This window comes from Nothoprocta perdicaria, unplaced genomic scaffold, assembly GCF_003342845.1.
Source record: "Nothoprocta perdicaria isolate Ctin4 unplaced genomic scaffold, notPer1 scaffold_87, whole genome shotgun sequence".
Lineage (NCBI taxonomy): Eukaryota > Metazoa > Chordata > Aves > Tinamiformes > Tinamidae > Nothoprocta > Nothoprocta perdicaria.
Genome location: NW_020456165.1, coordinates 2,369,480 through 2,393,707, shown reverse-complemented (window position 1 = coordinate 2,393,707; position 24,228 = coordinate 2,369,480). Strand labels below are relative to the sequence as shown.

Here is a 24,228-nt window from a genome sequence, read left to right as displayed (position 1 = left end):
CAAATGTAATGGGAACCTGGTGCATGAAGAGCATTTACAAATTTATTAACTGCATTTGTTAAGAGCTTAAAAAGAAATGAAGACTTTGCTTCAGTATTTGCAATATTCAGATTTTTTTCCAGGTCAAGTAAAGAGCAATAGCAATACAAGAGGGTCCTGCAGATGCTTAGGCAGTTTCACTTACCTAAGCAGAAATAGATATGTTTTAAAAATAGTTGCTCGGTAGTATAAGAGCTGGTTATGATAATTTAATCTTTGACAGAGATTCAAAGATGCAAAGTACACATCTGAACTTCACTTTTTTTCAAGTAGCAAAGCTATGATGGGGTTATGAACATTAAAAAAGTGCTTAGATTCTCACTATGTTAATAACATTTTGTGTGAGCTCTTATGCACACAGACTAACATTTCAAGAAAGCAACCCGAGGACCTTGATTCCTCTTAAGCATTTTAAAGTCCTGTTCTGAAAAATACTGAGATAATCTCATAGCAGAGTCTCCCTTTCTGCAAACTGCAAGCCCCGACAAAACAGCAGCCTGTTCAAAGACTTTCCGCTTGCTCAGGTTGCAGAAGTCAGGTCATGCGGGGACTCTGGTCCCAGTCTGAAAGCAATGTGCAGCATCTGCTTAACTTTTGAGCACTCAAAGCAGAACAATCACCTGTGCTGTTAAATACACATGCATCCAGTGTTTTACTGGAGAGGTCTGAAGTCTTCAGCACCTTGCAAGAATCAAGGCTCCCACTGGAAACTGGTATTGGCTATGAAATACCTTACATATTTACCCATCAATTGTGTGCTTTAATTTGAAGGATTTTCTCTGTAAGAAAGCTAATGAGCCCCAGGCGAATCTTCATGTACAGATGTGCATTTTGGACTGAAATTTTCAGTACAAGGATTAGCCTCATTGAGAAAGCACAAAGGCAGTGCAGCCATGCAGCCACCTCACTGTCACTTGATGCACGCACCCAAGCTGCACTATGAAATCCTTGTGCCCACAGCACTGTCCATTGTCACCACAGTTAGGATCTCACCATGCAAGGGGTAGCTAATTTCTACCTGCCTGCAAGCCCTGGTGCTGTCAGCACTGGGGGACAGCGCAACAGGAGAAACTATGTCAAGGAGATGCTGTGGACAACAAAAGTTCAATATATAAAAACCAGGGTGGGAAAGTCTGCAGAAGACTGCAAGATAGAAATACCTTTCCAGAGCATTGGCACAGGCCAATAGGCAGAGTAAGGGAACAGGAGCATGATCATACAAGCACCGTTTGAGGTGTTATGGAGCTGGATGTCAGAAGATGCTCAGCTGAGAACAGTGCGAAGGAAGGGGAGATTGAGCCAATAATACGGACAGGCTTGGCCAGAGCTGGGGAAGGACTGAGTGCCCAACAGATTCAAGAGAAGGCAAGAAAGCAAATGCTTTTCCAACCTCTGGGTGATACTTTAACCTGTCCTTGACCAAAGATGTGCCCTGCTGTTCTGCCTGCCCTTTGAGCACCCCAAAGCTACACCCACAACTCATTCTTCAAAATGAAAACAAAGCCCACGTACCAGCCAGTTTTTCTGAACCTCACTTTTAATGCATAAATCTCTCAGCTGACACTTTTAAACATAGATCAGGTCTTTCCTAAGCCACCTAATCATAGTGTGGAAGTTCATGGGCCTCACCTAAACCAAGCCGAGAGAAGCCCTCCTGCTTTAGCGTGCTTGCCTGGTCAGGCTTTTCTAAGGAGTCCATGGTTAAAGGTCCACCATGCCTGTCTTGTAAAGTAGCGCTCACTGTATATCGCATGTCCATTATCAAAGGCCCTGCTGCCTGTTTCTACAATGGACTATGGCCGAACAGACTTCGTGTTCCAAAAAAACATTTTAGTTCCCTTTAGAGATAGCAGTAAACTTAGTGTCTATATCTGCCATTGGAAAGGGGGAGCAGGGGAAAACAATAAATTAAGAAAGATCAGAGCTTAGCACAATCAGTTAAATATATAAATGCGAAGTACTAATTTCTGCCTGAATACCTACTTAAAGCATAAAGGAAAAAGCTAGATGGGCGGTCAATCTCCCAAACAGTTTTTCTAAGGAGTTCAAGAAAGGTAACAGCAGTAAGTCAGTCTAACATTAGCAGGCAAACTTGATTCCACGATATACACCCATCATGAAAATCTTCAGGATTTCATATACAGAAAGAGGTTAAATATCAAGGTTATATAAAATTAGTTTTAATAGAGCTAGCTTGATTCATATCAGCTAAGGAGTGTGCCTAATTTTTTAGGCCTTCCTGCTTCTGTCTTTAAGGATAGCTGGTGATTTATTAACGTAAAATATTAACTTTCAGTTAGTTGTAGGTTTTGTTCCTATAATCTACCTCAACCCAAATAGTTCAGATAAGTCCTGGATAAACATGCAAGCTTAAAGTCATTTATCTGAATCAAACCAAACCACTGAATACTTTGAAGTTGGTCAGTTATTGTATATACAGTGGAAACTGCTCATTAACTTCTGGCCACCTCATAAAGGCAAAATGATCCTCCAGACTTGAATCATTCTTGCACAACAAATGAAGGTAAAATTGTTATATCACTTCTAATTTACTGATTTAGCTCTTTTAATTCAATGCTGTGCATACTTTATTTGAGCACTCTAGTTTCAAACAGCATAAACCAACTTCTAGTGGATTTAATTTGAAAACGAGCAATTTAATTCCAAAATAAGCATCCTTACACAGACTTGGACAGAAATAACAATAGATGCAAATTATAGCAGATTTAGTTATTGGCATGTAGGCAACCTGACAATCCGGAAGTCATTTGTCACTGTAAAAGCAGGAATATTTTTAAATGAACTTTTATTTTTTTTCCCAGACACCCCAGCACAGAGCAATATCATGAAAAGGGGAAAACTGACTGAAAAAGACAGTTTAATAGTGCTAAAGCTCAACCAACGTCCTCAGGAGTTCCTTAAAAACAAGCCTTTATTACTCAACTTGACATTACCTAATAAGATTCCAGAAGAAATTTTTGCTTATTTTAGGCTAATGAGAATTTTATAGACAAGTCATTTCCGTATTCTCCCAAGAGAAAGTAATAGATTGGCGCACAATAGACTGGCTCCCCATCCCTCATTTCTTCAGCATCTTTTTTCTCCTATTTGTCTTTCTCTTGCTTTCCCTCCACTTTCTATTTAAAAAGGAACCTCTCTCTTGGCATGGAAACTAGACATCAGGAAAAAGAAAACAGTCATAAGACATGTTTTATTTAGTATTTGATAAATTAATCCTCAGGGAGGAATCCAGGCATGTTAACACTAAATACCAGTTCTAGCCAAAAAGAAAGAAAACAAAACAAAACAAAACAAAAAAAGCAACTTGCAAATTCTGCAGTATTTCCCCGACATTAAATCTGTTGGCCAAAAGAAAAGAACTGTGAATCACTTACACACCTATTATTAAATATATTTCCAAATATCTTAGCAATAGTAGAGTCATTGACAGTTCCCAATAAATTAAAGTTCCATAGATGCAATTCAACTTTTGTATAATTTTCATGTCAGGTAACCCAGCTCTTCCTTTGTCAATGCAGAAGGATAAATATATATATATATACATTTGTGTGGGCCTTGGCATGGGCCAAGGACTGTCCATGCCAAGACTACCTGTAAAAGGTTGAAATCCAGCTTCTTCTCCGTATATAAGTGCAATCAAACCTACTTGCAGCTGTGCCACTGCAATTCCATCACCCGAGGGATGTGAGTGTGTGAAGTGCAAAGGCCATGCAATGTGTGTACAGCACATTAAAGCGTACAGCACATTAAAGTAAATCAAAGTCTTGGGAGTGGGCTATGCTTAGACTGCAGCATTTGTGGCATATGACAGTTTTCAGTGTATGTTCATGGAACAAACAGCAGCAGTCACCAAGACACTGTCTCCTCCCAGTGGTTCCTTCTTGCCCCCTGCAATCTCCCCAAAATAAATTTCCACCTCACTTATATACATATATAATAACTGGCAGATCCATAAGAACTCTGCAATGCTAAAATATATGTAGCTAGAGTTGCTATTAATTTCTGATCTGACACCTGGAGTGCTTGCCAAGATGAGCAATTGGAGAGCTGTGACCTCTCATGGATGTGAGGGATGTTTGACTGATGTTGCTTGGTGACACAACTACTTGCCATCATACCCGATCTCCTCACAGAAGCAAAATCATTTGCAATAATGTCAGTGCCTCTTCCAGCTTCAGAGCTAAACAGTAAAAGAACTTCTTATTCCAGTCATATATGTACTGAACTTGTTTATTCTGTGGTTCCAGGCAAATGTAACACATGAAAGCTATTTGGCAAGACCTCCATCTTGGTCTTCAATTTCCTTTTACTGGACACAATGTCCATGCACAAGCTGTCAGTACATCTGCATATTACCACAAATGTCTCATGTTGTTTTCTAATGTAAGAGTGGGAAGAACTTCTGTGTGATCGCAGAAGTCTGGGTAACTGATGTTTGGCTGCACAAATATTCAGGGCAACATGACATGACAGTTCCTGAAAGCTTCTCACACAAACGGAGAATCATAGTATTGAAGGTAAGAGAAGGGAAGTAGTCAAGGGAATCTAAAATTTGAAGCACAATAGAATATGCCAGTTGTAGACAGTATACACCAGATATTGAAGGTGTGTGAAATATAGGTAGTGGTCAGAGAGGGACACTTAAGTATAAGCAGTTGTGATCAAAACTGATACCATGAACTGATGATACTGCCCTTAGTGGCTACATGTCACGGATTCAAAATCCTTATCTTTATCGGAAATAGGGAGCTACTAACTAAGCGATTGTCTAAATGAACATAACACCCAGTCTCAAAGAGAGGGTCTCCTGGTTCAGAGCTGGAGCACATTACTGAGCGGCAGGGAGAAAAGGTCAAACAAAAAGTTAGACTTGATTTCCTCCTTTCTTCCCACAACCTGTCTCTGACAGAGGCCAGGACTATATTATTCAGATGAAGGTGAAACAGATTTTATTAGAAAAATATGCAATTGCCTTCCCATCCCTCCACGCACATTAGGTCTCACGGCCCTTGGATACCCAAAGATGTGCTGCAAGTTACAATGATGGTGCCCCCTCAGTGCCCCACGCAAAGCGGTCCAAGCAGAGCGCCAAGCATGCAGCTCTGCAGCGTGCTGGGAGATCAGCCCGAGCACTGATAAACTCGTAACCTCCCTCTGACTTCCTCTGCAAGCCAGCCCTAATAGTTGAAATTGGCTGCAGTCCTCTAGCATAATATTTGATATCCTTCCCAAGAAATGCACAATTAACTCTGACCGCTTTGGACATCCAATATGCAGGGGAACTAGTCCTGCTGATGCTCTGGTTCCCTTTTCTGGGAAACTCTAGGATTTTCCTCACAATAGAGCAGAGCTTATAAACCTGTAAGTTCATTAACTAAAAGCAAACAAAAATGTAACTCTCGAAAGTTTATAAGCACACAAAAAGCAAAACTGCACGTGGGAAACTGCATATGATTGCAAATCATACTTGCTGTGACAAGTACCCCACTTTTTATAACCTTGAGCCAGTAATGTCACCTCTTCAGAGAGGAATAACTTATTATTAGAGGTGTAGAGAGCTCTATATCTGAGTGGCATGTCTCCATCCAACTAAGTAAGAAAATGCTGCCAAATCTATTTCTATAATCTCAGTGATCTCATATGTTTTCATTAAACATATTAAATATAATGAGAGATGAAAAGTGGCATACTTTTCCTATGCTAAAGTAATAAGAGGGCTTAATTTTTTAATTCTTTTAGAATGAATGGTATACATTTTATAAAACATAAAAAGCATCTGTCAGAATAGTCTCATAGAAAGTCCTCACCATTATGCTTATTTTTTGCACTTTCCCTGCAGCAGGGAGCCATAACCATGGGTCCACATTTGTCTGTTCCAGACTTCGCACAAACGCAGAACAAAAAAAAGAAAAAGTAAAAAGAGTGCCTTACTACAGAAGGTCCTATATGCTTAAGGTAAGGAATACTGTTAAAACATGTTATTTCTATGGGGGTTTAAAATATTAAGTAGAGCAAAATCTCTTTATATGAAAGGGATAACACAATGTTTCCATCACAATGAATATTATTCTGTTTTTCATTTCCGGTTGCAAAAGCTCTTCTTTACCTTTCCATTTATAATGAAAAGGGAAGGTGGGGTGGAGGGAAAGAAGTGCTGAAAGTCATTTAGGTAGCATGTGAATGCCCAAACAGGAGCAGTGGACATATGTTCCATTACTGTAACCATTTACAGGAAAACTTCCTGCAGACAACCCAAGTTGTCCTGTATGTAACACTCTGAACAAGACAGCTTGGTAGGATGCACTGTTGTAGGCACACAGAATGTCTTACTTCAAAGTGCTTTATGTCATATTGGACCTGCACAGCTGGTCATCATGCCTTCCTTATAATAAAGTATCCTGGCAGCAATGTCACAGCCCACTCAGAGTGGTGGTTTTCTTCATACACAAGCCAGCTCTGGAAACGTACCCTTTGGTGTTGATGTTCTCCTCCTCCTGCTGTACTCAAGTGACAGCAGCCATTCATTTGTTTCTTCACAAGGTAGGAAGACTTGACATTATCAAAGAGAGTTTGCCATAGCCCTTATGGCCTGATTAAGCCTTTTCAGTGCTTGGGAATTAGGCCAAGAAAAAAATCCATCAGATTGTGGTGTCTTTTCTTCATAATATTTTGTTCAGGTTTAGATGAAATATAACTAGCAAAAACCACTGTTTCCTTTTTCCTGCTTGTGTTCCCTATGGCCATTCTGGCAGCTGGACAAAATAGTAACTGAGAACAAACATTGCAGGGCCAAGTCTCAGCTGCAGCTGAATTCTGCACTGAACATGCCGGAGAACTGCTAGGACAGCAAAGGGAGCTGAACTGGTGCATAGCTGCCTACATCTGCCTTGCATTGGCACTTCCCGACTTTGATCCCCAAATCCTTCCCACAAGACACTCATTTGGGGTTTTCATAGAATCACAGAATGGATGGTGTTGGAAGGGACTCCACTTCCCTTGTTCAAGCAGGGTCATCTAGAGCAGGTTGTCCAGTTGGGTTTTGCATATTTCCTCAGACGGAGACTCCAAAAATCTCCCTGGGCAACCTGGTCTAGTGCACCCACACAGTAAAAAAAGCATTTTCTTGCATTAAGATGAATTTCCTTTGTTTCCATTTGTGACAGTGTCTCCTGTCCTGTCAGTGGGCTCCAGGAAGAAGAGTCTGTCTCCATCTTCTTTATACTGTACCATTAGATATTTTAGCTCGTTGACAAGACCCCTTGAGCCTTTGCTCCTCCAAGCTAAAGAGTCTCAACTCAGCCTCTGCTCCTATGAGAGATGCTCCAGTCCCGTAATTATCTGGAAGGTCCTTCACTGCACTTGCTTCAGTATCCCATGTCTTTCTTTTGATGGGAAGCCCAGACCTGAACGCAGAACTCTAGATACAGTCTCACCAGAGTTGAGTAGAGGGGAAGAGACAGTATCTCAACCTGCTCGCAACTGTCTTCCTAATGCAGCCCAGGATACAGTTGGCCTTTGGTCCAAGTGCACAATGTTCAACTTGCCCACCAGACCTTCACGTCCTTCTCTGGAAACCTGCTCTTAAACTGGTTGGTTCCCAGCCTGCACTGATGAATGAGGTTATTCTTCCCCAGGTGCAGGTCTTTGTACTTCTCTTTATTGAATCTGATGAGGTTCTTCCCTGCCCATTTTTCCAGATTCTTCTGAAAAGCATCACAATTGCCTAATGTATCAGCCACTCCTTGTGTTTTGTATCATTTCCAGACTTCCTGAGAGTGCATTTGGTTCCAATATCCAGGTTGTTACTGAAGATGTTAAATGGTTTTGGCACTGGTCTTGACCCCTGGGGGACACTACCAGTACCCCACTTCCGGATGGACTTCATGCCTCTGATCATAGCCATCTGAGTCTGGCTATTCACGCAGCTTTCGATCCATCTCACTGTCCACCTCTTAGCCCCACTCCATCAGCTTGCCTATGAGGATGTTATAGGAGAGAGTGTCAAAAGCCTTACTGAAGTAAAGGTCGACAAAATCCACTGCTCCCCGCCTCACCCACCAAGCCAGTTGTCTCACCACAGAAAACTTCAGGTTGATTAATGGTGTTTCACTTCTCCTAATCCCATTCTCGCATGCTCAGACAGTGTATCTATACTCCTCCTGCGTTGTTTGTCCCCACTTATACCTCTTGCACACTTCCTTTTTATGTCAGGAGCCCCTTGTTCCTCCGTGTAGGCCTCCTGCCCACTCATTTCCTGTTGGGATAGACCATTCTGGAAGCTTGGAGCACAGTGTCAACCAGATGTCTTGGAGAGAGCCACGGCTGCTCCCAATATCCCCAACCAGTTCTTGCTTGTTTTTAGGGAAGAGGTCCAATCTCCCCTCATTGGCTTCTTGATCACTTCTTGTTAAGCAGTAGATCATCAGTGAACTCTCTCCAGAAACCTTCCAGATTGCTTAAGTCACTGCAAAAATGAAGCTTCCAATCCTGATGCACAAGTTCTCAACTGACCCCAGGGCAGAGCTCCCTGATCTCATTGCTCTCTCATGTAAAGGGTAACTCCAAATACTCACTTTCCTGTCCTGTCCTTCCTAAGGAGCCTGTGTCCATCCATTGCAACACTTCAGTAATGTGGGCTACCCCACCTCATCAACATGATCCCAATAAGATTGTAGTCCTGTAACTGTACACAGATGACTTCTGCACAGAACAGCAGTTTCCACAATATACAAGGCATCAGGAAAAAAAATCAGATTCCCTGTGAGATGAAGGCTCTTCCCATGTCTCTAGAATAGCCTGGTGACAATGTGTGATTTAGGGGCTGCTGTAATTATACCATATTTAGCTTTACCTTTTAGAGATAGCAGAAACATATATTCAGAAATTTAGCATTTTCTTGGCAAAATTAAGCTCTAAATGCCTGACAATGCTGAAGTTTAAAGCTGACCTTGCTTCCCAAGTCTATGTTTAAGCATAAGTTTAAGCCTATATCATAAGGTGTATCTTTTACTGATACAGGTTTGCTGAACCTGCCACCTGCTCTTTTTGAATCATGGGACCTAGCTATTATTCTGAAGGAGAAGTTGAACAATCATTTCCTCATCCAGGTAATTCATCATTTTATAAATGTCTAGAATATCCTTTTCAACTGATGAGTCAAGGGTATTTCTTGAAGGGAAGTTATGCCATTTCTCTATCATTCTTACCGCTCTTCTCTCTCTATTAGCTTCCAGAGAGGGAGAAAGCAGAACTATAGGCAGTATATCTGAGGTGCTGCACAGAGATACAGTAGAGTTGAGGAGTTTTACTCTGTGCTCTTCTCCTTTCCTAAAAATTCCAACATTTGTTTTTCACTTTTGGGACCCACTGAGTGCTGAGCCACAGAATTGTTACTGCATTGGAAATGAGTTGTGAACTGATAATCATCAACTCAAAGCCCAACATTTTATTCAAAAGTTTAGGACTGTTTTGTCCTGTGCATCTACACTAATTTGCTATTTTATCAGCAGCTATTCAGTGTCATAAGAACATTCTGCAACTCTTCACAATCCTCTTGTTTTAATACCCTAAAGAGGTCATTACCAGCAAACTTTGCATCACTCTTGATCCCTTTTCTAGATCACTTCTGAGTAAGCTAACAAGTAAACATCCTTGCAAGAATCCGCTGATTAACTTTCTATATTAAAAACATAACCATTCATTAACCATTCATCTCTACCTTCTGTTAGTTATTCACCGATGAGAAGAGTTTCTCTATAAACTCAAGGCTGCTTAGTTTCTTTGGGAGTTTTTGGCACAGGACCTTGTTGATGCCTATTAGAAATCCAGGATAACATCAGCTGGATATCTGTCAATATACTTATTAACATTTTAAGGACTCTGGTAAGACATAGTTCTTCCCCAGTATATCACAATAATCCACGTGTTCCCTAATTCTGTTTTTAATACTTTCTATTAATTTTCCTGTTAAAGATGTCAGGGATACAGATCTGTGGATCTCAGACCCAGGCCTATTAATAACTTTCTGAAGATGCTTACCACAATTCAGAATTATCTGAAAGCCTTAGAAGGAGTTTGAATCAAGCTGATGGTAGCCCTTAAAGCCTGATTTGTGTACCCCCGCTTTTAAAGCATTAATTTTCCATCCATGTAGAATCATCATTCTGTATGCATGTGTGTACATATAAAATACATTTAAAATTTTACATTTAAAATACATTTAAAATTTTCAGGCAGCTAATATGCCCTTTATGAAAATGGAGACTCAACCTTCAACCTAATCACACTAATGCTTAGGAATCCTTTACTATAAAGCCGATGCTATACAGAATTTGACAAATAGAATAAATTATATTTAATTTACGTGAAAGCTGTAACTACAGATTCATACTTACTACAGATATTCCTTGCATTGTCTCTTTTTTTGTGTGTGTGTCAGCCTTCTAGATAAGGCTTTGTCTTTGGGCTTGCCAAGCCTATTCTCAAGTTGCTCCACAGAAGTAAAACATGAGTAGACCAGATAACACATCTCTGCAGCCATCGCACTTCCATCATGTCTCTCTCATCTGAATTTCAGTGCAATCTATTTTCTTGCACTTGTGTTTCCTTTGAGAGGGCAATAAATGTTTGTATTTCCCAACAATTCATCCAACCTTATCTCCTTCTCATTATATTGCCAATAGTTAAATTAAAACACAGGAAAAATAAAATAAAATAAAAAGAAAGTTTTCTGAATTTGACATTCTCCACTTAACTGGCTATGTCAGTAATTTCTCAGCAAAATTACAGTGCTTGATAGCTTATTATTTACCGTGTGAGTATAAATGGACTTGCTTTCAACTTAATCAACTTGCTTATTTCTCATATGGATAAACATGGCAATTACATAATAGGCATGTTTACACAATTCATTTTTTAATTATAATTAACTCAAAATTCTAAAGAGTTCTAAAGAATTTAGAAGATACGTTGTTAGTCAACTAATAAATCTATAGTGTTCAGATCATTGCCCATTTTGGATTTAAGAAAAAAACTAATACATTAGTATTTGAATCAGAAATGATTCAGTAGAATGGATAATTATTTATTTGTTTGTTTTTAAAATGAGAAGAAGAAAAATAGTCACAAATGATAACCATGCCCTCTATTAATAGAAAATATTATTTCTATTTTGTCTAACAACTGAAGAATCTTAATGACCAGTTACTACTGTCAAACTGATTTGGACAAAAATGGTAGTCAATGGCAGGACAAGGGGTAATGAGTGCAAGTTGAAACACAGTCAGTTCCATCTCCAGGTGAGGAGGAACTTCTTCACTGTGAGGGTGACAGAGCAGTGGAACAGGCTGCCCAGGGAGGTTGTGGAGTCTCCTTCTCTGGAGGTCTTCCAAACCCACCTGGATGCCGCCCTGTGCCCCGTGCTCTGGGTGTCCCTGCTGGAGCAGGAAGGTTGGACTGGATGATCTCTAGAGGTCCCTTCCAACCAATCATTCTGTGATTCTGTGTAAAATATTCATAGTAGATAAACTTTGAACAAGAGATATCATTCAAAAGTCTACCAAAATATCACTGAAGCAGAATAAATATATATATTTCTAAAGGATTGAGATTGCTCAAAAGCTAATAATTACAGGGTGGATGTGTCATTTTATGCATGTCCATCAATTTTGGGAAAACATAATTTTAATTGTAATTGCTGTCTTTTTGAAGACTGTGGAGACAGCCAAGTCTTAGTTGTTGAAATCTCTAACTCTGCCTCCAAAATAAACTTGCTAGAGAGAACTGACATCATTTTAAAAAGGGAGAAACTACAGGAAAGGAACTGCACCTTTGCAACGCTCACAGCAAGCTCCTCTCTGCTTAATGACGAGAGCACAGTCCTTGGAAAGCACTGGGCACTTCTCTCTTCTGCATGTCACTTCCTTATTCTGCAAAAAAAAAGGAATAGACAAGAGCTATTCTAAGTAAACCAAATCCACATCTCAGTTTCTTGCAATCCTATAAATAAAATGTGAGGCTAGCAAGCTGCTCTCTAGCTTGAGAAGAGGTCCTTGTGATTCAAAACAATTTTCTCCCCTTGGACGAATATAGTAGAGGACAGTCCCTAAATTATGCAGGAGTCCAAATAAATGATATTTAAATGGTAGACCACCACATATAACAGCACAGCAAATATGTTCCATTGCAGAAATCCACTTATATGGAAAGCTAGTTACATTGATATGCTTGTTAAAACATCCTCAGTGTCTTGAGGTGTTACCTCCTGAACCACAGTTTAGAAATCGCTTCTCATAGTGGTGAAGAGCAGAGAGCAAAGGAAGAGGCAACAATCTCAAAGAAAACAGGACCCTCCTGCAGTGCAGAAAACCATTCTGGCTACCTAACTTTGCAGAGGTCCCTCAGAAGAAACAACTCTAATTCACCTCTTTGTCCCCAGAATGCTCAGTATCTGCAAAACAATACAAATAGGTAGAGTTTTTGTACATTATAGTATCATCTTGCAGTGGCAGAAAGCCAACAACTATCAAGGCGAAAGACCGCCCTGATCCTATTAAGGAATGTCAATACAGGAGTGCAAAAATGGACAGAAGAAATATTTCATTTATAGCCTGACATTCCCCTGTGATGTCAAATGTTAATGTTAAATGTTAACCCTATCTTTGTACAGAGAAGAAAACAAATACTTTTTTTTTTTTAAGTAAAATTTTGGTGCTTGAAATTCCTGACTGAAAGTAGCCCTCTGAAGTGAGCTCCACCTATAATTAGTAGCTAAGTTCATTAAGTGACACAGGTGGCCATTTACTAGATGTAAGCCCCCACCTCATCCAGTCTTATGACTTAATTAGAGACTAAAAAAATCAAAGGGAGAGAGAAATGTAAAAACTAAAGGAAAAGAAACCATGCTTCTCAGTCTTTTTGTTTTGCTCCCTGTGGCCTTATTCAAGGTGCCTGTGAAGGATAATACACAGCTTTTATTATACTCCAGGCTCTTTGTCTAAAATCAGAGGTTTATTTTTTTTTCAAAGTCACTGCCTGATCTGATAAAGGCACTTCAATCTTATCAGCATAAATGAGGAATAACTCTAGCCGAGTCAGTGTGAAATCAGTAAATGAGGATCGTGCCCTAAAGTTCTCAGCTAAACTGCAGCTGCAATGACACAAATGACTACTGTAAAAAGACAGGCCACTGCTAGTTACTGATATACGTGCTGGCTGCTTTTCGTCATTCCAGCATTGCAAAGCAACCATAAATGCAATTTTACTGGCTAGTTAAGCTGAATTTATGACAGTTCTGAAGTTCTGGATTGGCACAAAGAAGCCAGAGTATAGCAGTGAAACTGGCTCAACAACTTCTTTTTAGAGCTCTGGATGAAATTCTGATTTCCTTTATGTGAACATAGTGCCCCTGACTTTGCCTCATTTCAGCCTCATTTAGACATGTTAAAAGGCAGCAAAAACCAAGTTTACCAAACCTACAAAAACACAAGTCTACATTTCAAAGGATTCTGCTAAGATCTGATTCATTTCAATGGCAGTTGGTTTAATGAAAGACTTAGTAATAGCTATTGGCCTACAATGGTTGGAAAAATCTTTTGCATGTTGGAATGGGTTTGAAGGAAAGGCAAAATCCAGTAGTGTGTTCCTTTGGAAAACACAATTTACCTGAGGCACACATCAAGGGGTTTTGTGGCACACAGTGACCTTCCATGGTAACCTATCCATGTAGGAACCACCATGGCAGGCTCACTGGGCACCTACCCATTAGATTTCCTCATTGAAGGAAGAAATCATTGTGGTAGACGGCAGGGAGACGGCAGGGTAAAACACTGCTCTTTATTTCCTTTTGCTCCCTGATTCACCAGGGCATTCCTATGGCATATGTCAGAGACAGTCCTATTTCTTAGCAGCCTTTTCCTCCATTTCTCCCAAACACTGGCTGCCTCTCCTTCCCTCAAATACTCCCTAGCCATTAGCTGACTCTCTAGAAGGTGATTTCTCAGCTGGTTGTCCCATGTCAGCAGTACAAAATAATCCTAATGATGACTCTGACACATATTTTTCAAACAAGAGGTATCTAGCTTTAGATTAAATATCTTCTCTTTGGCCCTGATCACTTAAATCAGAAATGACTGAACCAACTCAGAAGAGTGGGGAGGGAGCCAAATTCAGGTCTTATTCTTCCCTATGTATCACTAGCAACCCTGGTGGCCAAATCTCAGTCCCAGTACCTTCATTACAGGTGAGGATGGAAGCAGCAGGAAAGAAAAATCAAAGCTGAGCATGGCTCTGTAGTCTAGTGGCTGGGAAGTTCTTCTGGGAGTGAAGATTTTGGAGTTCACATCCCAGTGCCAAGGGCTGTTTTACATTAAGCAGCTGCTCCATGTAAAGTATATTAACGGGTCACAGTGCAGTGGCTAGAGCTGAAGTCCTCCCCCTTGGAGAGTATCTCAAGCGGCAGGCTACAGACTCACATTTCCTTCCTTTACCCCAGCGGACCTTCAACTACTTGCTGCTCAGTGGCCCTGCAGCCACTGGAGGGGCTTGTTCCTTTGTTCACAAGGCTTGTTCCTCCAAACCCACCGGTCCTGATCGAGAGAACTTTTGTGCGGAAAGTGGGAGATGGATCTTGGATTTGCCCCTGGAGGTGAAGGACACCGGATGAAGATCTCCGTCTCAGAGGTGAGTGCACCAGTTGCTATAGCATGGTGCTAAAAAGGTGTGTGGGAGGAGATGCAACACTTACAAAAAAAAAGAAAAGAAAAAGAATGGGAAAAGAGAGTACAAGCAGCTCTGTCCTTTGAAGGAGTCCTGCAGGGGCAGGTCTGTGCGTCCTGGTTAAACAGAAGCAATTCTTTGCCATCATGACTAGAGTGTCTAAGTCTTGATGAGAGGTGGGATTTACAAAGTCAATGTCCCATATTGTCTTATAGATGAGCCCCTAAAGATGGACCTTGATGTGCCTGTTCCCTGTGCGTGTGAGACATGGGGCCTAATAATAGTGGCTAAGCTGCTCTTCCCGGGGTCTAGGCATGACTTCCTGCAGTGCTCAGAGGTGCAGCCCCTAAGGCTCACCGAACACACAGCAGAGCCACCGTCAAGCCATACCCTCTCAGTACTGTGTTAATGCCAGAATCTCTATTGAATTAAACACAGATGAGTGCAACTCCCTGCAAGTGTGGTGAGGTTCCCCTTGGCTCTTCTAAGACTGAATTTAATCTTGAAATTCTTTCTGGAAATGCTGTTCCTTTATCTAAGCCCTGCCTGTTGTAGAAAATTAGGCCAGAAGATGTGGAGGAAAGGGTTAATACCACACGATCAATCATATGATGGGAGCAGATAGAGCAGGGCTGGTAAATCATTGTTTAGTCTATTGCAGTCAGGCATTATCCAGTGCAGATCTCCTAGGCCCATAGGGTGTAAAAGTACGAAGATAAAACAAGGAGCAATTGTCACCAGGAACTTTTTTTTTTCCACCCTGTAGTCTCAAGCACTGCTTTTAACATGCACTGTCAATCTGTCTGTTCCAGTTTTGCTGTCTCCTTCCCTCCCATTTCACAAGGCAAAGCAAGAGCAAATGGACTTTTAACAGCAAATCCTTTCCTTCCAAAACCGTCCCCTCCTACCCCCAGTAAGCATAACATTTCATTCCTTGTCCCAACCATACATTTAAAAAGTTGTTAAGTAGCTGCATGCAGGAGAGCTGTATTACCAAACCTCCATCTGTGTTGTCAACAGTGTCTCAGGAGCTGCTGAAAGCTCTCGGATACTTTGATTTTTGCTGTTCTTAAGAGAGAACTTCTTAGACGGCAACATTCAGAAGCCAACTGTTATGGGAGGGTAGGGGATTTTTTCCTTCTGTTTAAAGGACATGCACTCTGGCACTGGGAAGTGACACATGGCTCATAAATACATTTGCTAAATCAGAAACCTGGGAGTCAGTCAAAATCCATAATCGGATCCCAAGATTCATAATAAATAACTTTTAATTATAGTCCTGCACAATAGTTATTTTAAACAGATGGTTTATAGATTCACATCTGGAACTTTTTTTTCTTTTTTTTTTTTTTTTTAATTTAGTGCTCAGGCACACACACAGAAAGCGAGAGAACATCGCAAGCCCTCAGCTAAGTTTTTTGTTAATGTTGGAAAAATACATAGTTTTTAAGAGGTTGAACTGATCCAGAACGATGCTGCCACATCTGACGCAACTCCCCAGCGGACACACTGTAAAGGGTTCATGCTGGAATCTCAGACTCCTTGGAAAGAAAAATTTAGGGAAGTGCTAGATAATCTCCCTGTGCTCCTCACTGAGTCTGACTGCTTTTTAGCATGCCTGGGGAAAAAAACAGACTATTTTGTTTGCTGCCCTCTTTTCTCACCTCTCCCACACTTTTCCAGCGGGAACCAGAGCTCCCATCTTTAACACGGCGCAATGTCAAATTCCTGTACAGGAGAGATACATTAACCAGAGCTATTACTGGTGTTACTGCTTCACGTTACCTTTATTATAACCTTCTCTCAACACAATTTGTTCATCCTCCACACACACCTCGTATTTTTACCTTCCATCAAAGAACTCCACACAAAATAGCCCATTGCAGTGACAAAATATATCAAGACTAACCATCTTGAACTCATGTGGTACCGTTAAGTAAAATGCCAACATGAAAGGAAAAAAGAGATAAAAAAATTTAAAAAAAAATAGAAAAAAAATCTGAATATTTGGCAGAGATCTTACGGAGGACATGAGCCAAACCACAGCTTGGAAGCCACAGCCAACTTTTCTAAAGGGCTCCCCACTGGTCTCCTGCCATCTCGCACATCAGCCGCTCCGAGGATGGCGCTTCTCAACCTGGATTTGACTTGCAGGAGAGAAAAATCAGAAGCCCATTTTGTTCCCCAAGGGCCCCATCAGCCAGGGCCTCAGCAAACACTGCTCCGAGGCCCATGTTTCACCGTCAGCTGCAGGATAGACCTGGCTAGGAAGATGCTGCAGATGTGGGCTCTCGGGTGGGGGGGTGGTAAAATTTCCACTGGGAAATTCTGTTCTTTTTTTATGGGTTGAGAATGCTGTCAGGAGAGTCACACTGCTTGTCTGGTATCCTGAAGATATTAAATATTTATGCGGAATAGGAAAAAATGTTGCCTAAATTTTCATTTAACCAAACAGAGGCTGTAGAGAGAGAAACTGTAAAAGCAATAGGGGCAGGTTAAGTAGGAATATGAACTACCATTAATGGCTAATCCTGACAACACTCATTTTCGACCATTATTCATCGCAGTCCTACTATTAAGCTCATTAGTAACTGACTGACAGAACTCCTCCCAGAGTTCAGAGTGTCTCTGCCTCTGGAAGGAGAAGCCCTGTGGGATCAGCCCACGGAAGAGTAACAGTTTTCAAGTGATGGTGAAAGTTGCCCCTGGGGAATTTGGGATAGAGCTTTCCAGTGTGCACATATGACCCTGGGAGGAAAAAAATAAAAAGAGCCATTCGAAATTAATGAGGCAAAGGCACTCAAGTCACTTAGGCAACCTCCCCGGCACAAGGTGTAGGGCAGGCTCAAGCTCAAGTTAAAGCACGCTGAGCACCATGAGCTGCCCGTTTCGCAGCCCTGCTGCTGGCTCCTTGCCGAGATACCCATCACAGCCAGAGCTTCCCCTCGGTGTTCCTGAAGTTGTGCCGAGTCCAGCCAGGCCTCGGGAGCAAGGGTTCGGGCCAAGGCTGGCATCCATGCTCTGCCCCTTAGCACAGCTTGGGAGGGCAGATGTGCATTGGCGCCTTGCTTACGTGCATGCAACCAAGACATCAGGCCAACTCCACCTTGAAGACAGGCTGAGACACGTGCGTACCTCATGGTCTAGACAAATCCTGAGGCGCTTGCTCAAAATACTACCCCTACTCCTTTGGCACTCTTGCTTGGAACTTACCGTTTTGGCCAGATTTACAAACTTCACTTTAATTAGTGGAGCTGATGCAAGCAAGCAAGCCCTGCTAAGTACTGTGAGACTGCTGTCTCCAGTGCGTATTCCACTGCCTGAGTAAGAGCTGTACAATTAGGCCTTAGGGAGGAGACATCACTTGCATATGCAACGAATATGAAGGCTCTTCAAACCACCAAGAAGAAGAAAAAGGTCACAGTTCCCTTGTTTCCGCTTGTTTCCCAAGTTTCTCCTTGCAGAAACACACTTTGCGGGTTAAATGACAAAAATGATTTAGCACACTAGATGGAGTTTTAAATTCAAGCTAGAAAAACGTTTTCCTTTGAAACAATGGCTGTTTTCTGCAAAATGATAAAGTTCTCTTTGTTCACCTACATCAAGCCACAAACATTGATGCATATGCTTCATCATGCCGAGAGAGACGCCCTATTAGTTTTAAATGTGTCTTTAATTTTAGTGGGACAATTCACATGAGTGAAGTCAAACAGATGCTTAAATACTTGCAGGATTAGGACCTTGCCCATCACACAACATGACTATGATTTCAGCATGAGTTGCATTAGACATGTGCAAATGACAGCATTTCGTCATGAATAAAAAATGCCAGTTCAGTCCACAAAGTTTCCCTCTTTTCCTTTTTTTTTTTTTTTTTTGAAAAGAGCACACACAGTAGCCTCTGATTCACTCCCTTGTCCTCATAATCTCTCCAGTTCATCTGCCCTCTCTGCTCAAAGCAGCAGCCGTCGCTGACACCGGGCAGGGATGAGGCTAAAGCTCAGCTCGCTGCAGCCCTTCAGCCAAGGCTATCCCTGCTCCCTGGGAAGCACAACTCAAACAAGAGTCTTGCTTGCTGAAAGATGACACCAAATTTCACCACAAGTGGGGATTTGCCACCACTGTGAGGAACACATTGGTATATGTAAGTCACTCAGGACACATCACTCACAACCCTTTATAGCCTTTTCTCTTTTTTTTTTTTTTTTTTTTTCAGTGTGTTTAATGATGTTCACCAGCATGAGAAAAGTGACCTCTGTGGCCAGCTTTGGTCCTGATTTTCCCTGACAGCAGCCTGCTGCACTACTACATAGTGAAAAGAAAGCACTTCCCTCTCATATTTGTTTGCATTAAGGCAACTGCTATGACTGCAGCTGGCAACAGGGTCCCATTACACCAGACATCACACAAGCACGTGCTAGGAGTAGATCCCCTGCTCCAATGAGCTTACCATCAAAGTAGACATAGACAGAAAAAAATGGCCATAATTGCACACTAAGTCAGTGAGAAAGCCAGAACAGGATCCAGACCTCTTAGCTCCCAGTGCTGCTGCCTCCACCTCACCCTTTAAGTGTGATTTAGGACTAGAATTTGACCCTATAAAGTTAAAGCTCTTTACCTTTCAAGAGAACAGCATATGACAATCTCCTAACAATAACAGGCATGGTCTTCAGAAGTCCCTTGCAGTTCACACTGTAGACCAAGATATAACATTAAAAAAAAAAAAAAAAGATTTGTTTCAGGGAAAGGGCATGCGTCAGGGTTTTTGTGAGAGATTACACCCCTATATTTCATGACATGCATGCATTTAAAATTTCCAGCTTTTTCCTTCACATTTTAGCCCCCAAAATTAATGGGCTATGTTTTTTGTGAAGAAAAGAACTCATATTACTTACCAAATAGACAGCTAAATCTGATGGCGATAAGCAGTCTGACAAAAAAATGGCAGTGACAGCAAAAAACTGTCAGTTTGAAGTTCACAGCACCAACATGTACCTGTGCTGCTGGAAGAGGTGATGGCTCCCTATTAGCTTGCAATTTGCCTCTTGCTAGACATTGCCAGTCACCCAGCTCCATTAGTCAAACGTTTTGGATAGTACAGGCAACTCATGGTGAGCAAAAGGAATAATGCGGAAAGTCTGGTCCAACCTAATCTGTGTTATCCTGAATGAAGCAGATAGGGAGAATCCATGCATGCAATTCTGACAGGAGATAAGAATTTCCTAGAAAAGAAAAGGAAAAGGCAACTGAGGGCAGTAAATCTTCCACTACCCTAGTTAGATCCAGATCTACACAGCCTAAGCAAAATGAATATGAAATATTATTGCTTCTCCAGGTGTATTAGCTTTTGGAGCATGCTGCACTGCTGATTTGAGCTCAGTATAGTGCCATGGTCTGAGGAAGATGAGTTTGCTTATATCAAAACCACGTGCTTCCTTAGTAGCACTGGTGTGAAAATACTCCCGAGAAATTGTAGCCTAAAAAAATGTTGAAGCTTGCACTGATAAATTATCAAACTGATTTCTGAAAGAGTAAAGAAGACTGTGCTGAAGGTTTAAAATAGTTGATAAAATCAGTTGAGTTGCACTAATTTTCCATCAGTCTATGATCTCACATTTTCCTGTCTCAAAAATTATCATTAGTTTTTCATCAAAAGATTGCCTCATCAAAAGAGTCGCTTTACAATGCTCCCTTTTGTTTTAAAACTATTGCCATCCTGGTTCAATAGGTTGTATTCAGCTTATTTCGCTGTGGACTTATTGCCAATAAGAGAAATGCAAAACCATGAAATCTTTCAAATGTGCATCAAAAACTGGACAAAATTCTCAATTTCCAGATGAGACCACCACATCTTCTACTACAGACTGAATACCAACAGATAGTCATTTCTCTTCTACTTATGTAAATGAAAATGTCATTTGGCATTTATTTAAAAAAAGAGGCATTAACTGTGTTTTTATAAAAATCATCTCATATTTTGATGTGAATCTATAAATTCATTATCCAAACAATACGCTACCTCTCACTGTATCTAAGAGACCTCTTTATTGCTTTCTCTGCCTGAAATCTGCTTACTCAACCTTTACACTGGAGATTTAGGTCCATTTTGGGGCTTGAGCCTGTACTAAAAACTTTGAACAAAGCAGCCCTTGAGGCCATGTAGTTTCTAAAGGGTTTAAAAAGCCCAATGGGCCTCCTAACTTGCTCTGCAACAAGTCATATCCCATGAAGAAATTCACTTCTGTACAACACAAAAACAGGGCTAGATTAAAGAAAGGGAAAGAAAAAAAAGCAAGGTCCCCTGCTGCTCTGTCTGGCCAGAATCATGTCTTTTACTGCCCATATCCTCTAAAGAAACGATGCTCTGATGATATATTACCCTAATACATCACTGAGTGACAGTTTTCTCATGATACTGTATCCTCAAAGATGTGATGCATGCCAGAAGCAGCAACAGGGGATCTTGGTGGGGGGTAGAGGGGCGTCCTTTTATTTTCTTCCTTTTTTTTTTATTTTTAAATCCACCGTTTATTTTTTAATGTTATTTTGTCTGGAAAATCCGTGTCAATCCCAACTTCATAATCCAAAGGACTCCTAGAAGTTTCACAGGAATAGCACTACTTTAAAACTGGGAAGGACCAGAGAGCAAGCAAGCAAACAAACAAAACCCCTCTTCATTTAATTGAAGCAGGTTTTGAAATTGAACCAAAATGCTCGAGGAAGAGCAACCAAATAGAAATAGTAGCCCAAAAGAAAGTAACCTATGCCTGTTTTCTATTAGAAAAATTCTATTTCTGTTTAGGCAACAGGCTTCTAGGCACTGCTGTTTCAATGTACTTGCAAGTACAAGGCTGAGCACTGACCCTGCTTTTGTTTTCTTGTCTTGTGTGTTGTAAATAAAGAAATAAAGGTGAAGGCCGTTCACTGCAGTCTGCTCCGGGAAGAGGCAGCATTAGCTTGTCCGTCTGCCTGGGAAGGCCTGTGGGCAGCAAGGGCACCTCAGACAGCACTTGTGCCGGAAGCCAGAGCTCCCAGGCTCTCCCTAAGCCCACGGGATCTCCCTCCTCCGCTCCTGCTCTGCGCTGGGAGCATCACAGAGAGGCAGCTGGTAACCCCAGTGTTGCAGCTGGTGCCAACGGGAGGAGGCTCCGGCCGCAGGAAAACTTAGTCAGAAAGAATTACAACCAAATGACGCTTTATTTGACACATCTCATTTCTGTGTGTTTCTGTTTCACATCCACTCAGGCTCCTGATGGATACAAAGCTTCACAGCTGCGAGAACGGGATGGGGGAACAAATTCCCCTTTGCTGTGATCAATGGCGTTGCCAAATTAGGTTTAGATTTTGACTTTTGAAAGCTGCGGCTCTCGGGGAGAAAAAGTGTATTTTGACTCAGGGACTAAGCCAAAGCGATATGAAAGTCCCTGCAAGGAAAGGAAAAGGCAAGGCTGTCAAAGGCACTTTCGCAAGGCTGGAGCTGACTCCGACCACATTTTGCGGCCTGGCCCTTGCTGCTGTCGGGTGAGATGAGGCAGCCCTCGCTCACAGCAGCGATCCCTTCGCCACACGACACTGCCACTGCAGTCAATGAAACCACCCACGGGCGGGCGGAGGTTTGTGCTGAGCTTTACAGCTACGCGGGCTCACGCACGGTGCCCTCTGTGCTGCGTAGGACGGGCTAATTAAGCATCTTATTTTTAAATGTCACTCTGGAACGAAGCTCACTGTCCCAAATAAGCAACTAATATTGCACAACCACTTTCTGCTTGAAAAATCCAGTGGTTAAAAACATGCTTTTGCATAATCTCAACCCTGCAGGGACGTTCTCGCTTCTGCAGAGCGGATTCCCCTTTTTCTGTTTCGCACATGTACAAACAAACAGATCCTGGAGCGTCCAAAGCTTATGAATTTTCACTATGATAACGCATTGAATAAAGACAACTCAAAAAGATTTCTCGCAGCCTGTGGTCCCTTCGCGCCTTCCTTTTCCCTGCCCCGCTTGCACTGCTGGAAGTGAAAAAAAATACCTGTTTCTGACAAGTAAATGGAGCTGACATTAGAGCAAAGCTATAAGGTGAATGGGGTATGCACAAGCCATTTGTCATCTTGACAAAGTGATTTTCAGTCACCACTGGGACACCTTAAAGACATCTGAATGGTTGGCCTTGACCACCAGCATTTCTCACAGCTTATAAGGGGCCCTGGGGGACGGAGCACACAACCTGCTTTTGGAAATGGCTCCTGCGGTGGCACCTCTTGATAGATGCAAAGGGAGTGTGATATATCAGGTGCCTTTAAGATCTTTGCTAGCAGATTGTATTTACCTAAGTACGGTGCACAGATAGCATCTTGTTAACCCAATTAATAAGACTCAGATGTAATAAGACTGAAAGAGCACAGTACTAGAAAGGCAGCCACAGATTATTTTGTTGTGTTGGAAAACCCTATTGTCTTGAAAGAGCAAGGACTTGGGCAGCAATGCCACCTCTCTAACCAGGAGGGGAAACCAAGGAAACAAGGAAGGATCATCTGAAAGCCGAAGTTTTCATACCATTAGCATAAGAAGGGCTCAAGGACTTTCTGTTGAGAGCTAAGTGCATGTAAAAATGAGACCCTCAGCTGAAGAAAACTAAGAAACATCCATCAAAAGACTCAGGAAATTAAGTTCTGGTTAACTGCACCTCATTCCATAATAATAAACTGTAACTAGGGGGAGCCCCTACCAAGAGATGGTTACCATGTCCTGGGTGTGACTCATTCAGGCCCTTAGCATTTCACGTCTGCAGGCACCAAGCTTTGCTTCAGCTCCTGAGCAGTTTGATAGCCAGCTCCTGCCTGACTCATCCCTTACACAAAACCCCACCTGAGGTGAAGGACTTCACATTTGGGGCATTTTGTATCTCCTAAAACATGGCTGGGGTAGGAGCTACCATGAAAATCACCCTTCTCTGCACAATATAGGGCGTTCTGTCCCATATGGGCATCCTTCTCAAGAGGTCTTCATTGCCATTACATCTGGAATGCCTGCAGGACTCGAAGACAGAGTTCTTCGAGGACAGACTTTATCTCGAAGAGGATAGATATCTATCTAGATATCTATCTATCTAGATATCTATCTGTCTATCCTCGAAGACAGACAGACAAAGACAGACTTTATCTGTCTTGTCAGGGCTGCTGCATTTCACACAGTCTACTTTAACACTACGCTAACCTAGAGAAAACCAGGATCTTTCCTGAGAAAGATGAGATTTAATCTTTGCATCCATAACTTTTGACATACTGTACAATGACCTGATTTTCTCTCATGCTCTCAAAGGATTAAGCTGTATGATAAAAGAGGAGACACTGGTTTCATCCACAAGTGACTACTCCTTCGGTTTTGAAAGACAAGACTTTCAAAATTCCAAAATTCCAAATTCCAAATTCCAAAAGCAGGTCAAAGCAGCAAACTCT

General features: G+C 41.6%; 1 protein-coding gene across 1 annotated transcript in view; it reads right to left on the bottom strand.

The window, feature by feature from the left end:
- BMPER (BMP binding endothelial regulator) overlaps nt 1-24,228 on the bottom strand; it is a 146,939-nt gene that overhangs the window by 109,664 nt on the left and 13,047 nt on the right. The window contains exon 3 of the mRNA XM_026052326.1: nt 11,888-11,987. Within this exon, the coding sequence (XP_025908111.1) occupies nt 11,888-11,987 (100 nt within the window). The remainder of the gene's footprint in view (nt 1-11,887; nt 11,988-24,228) is intronic.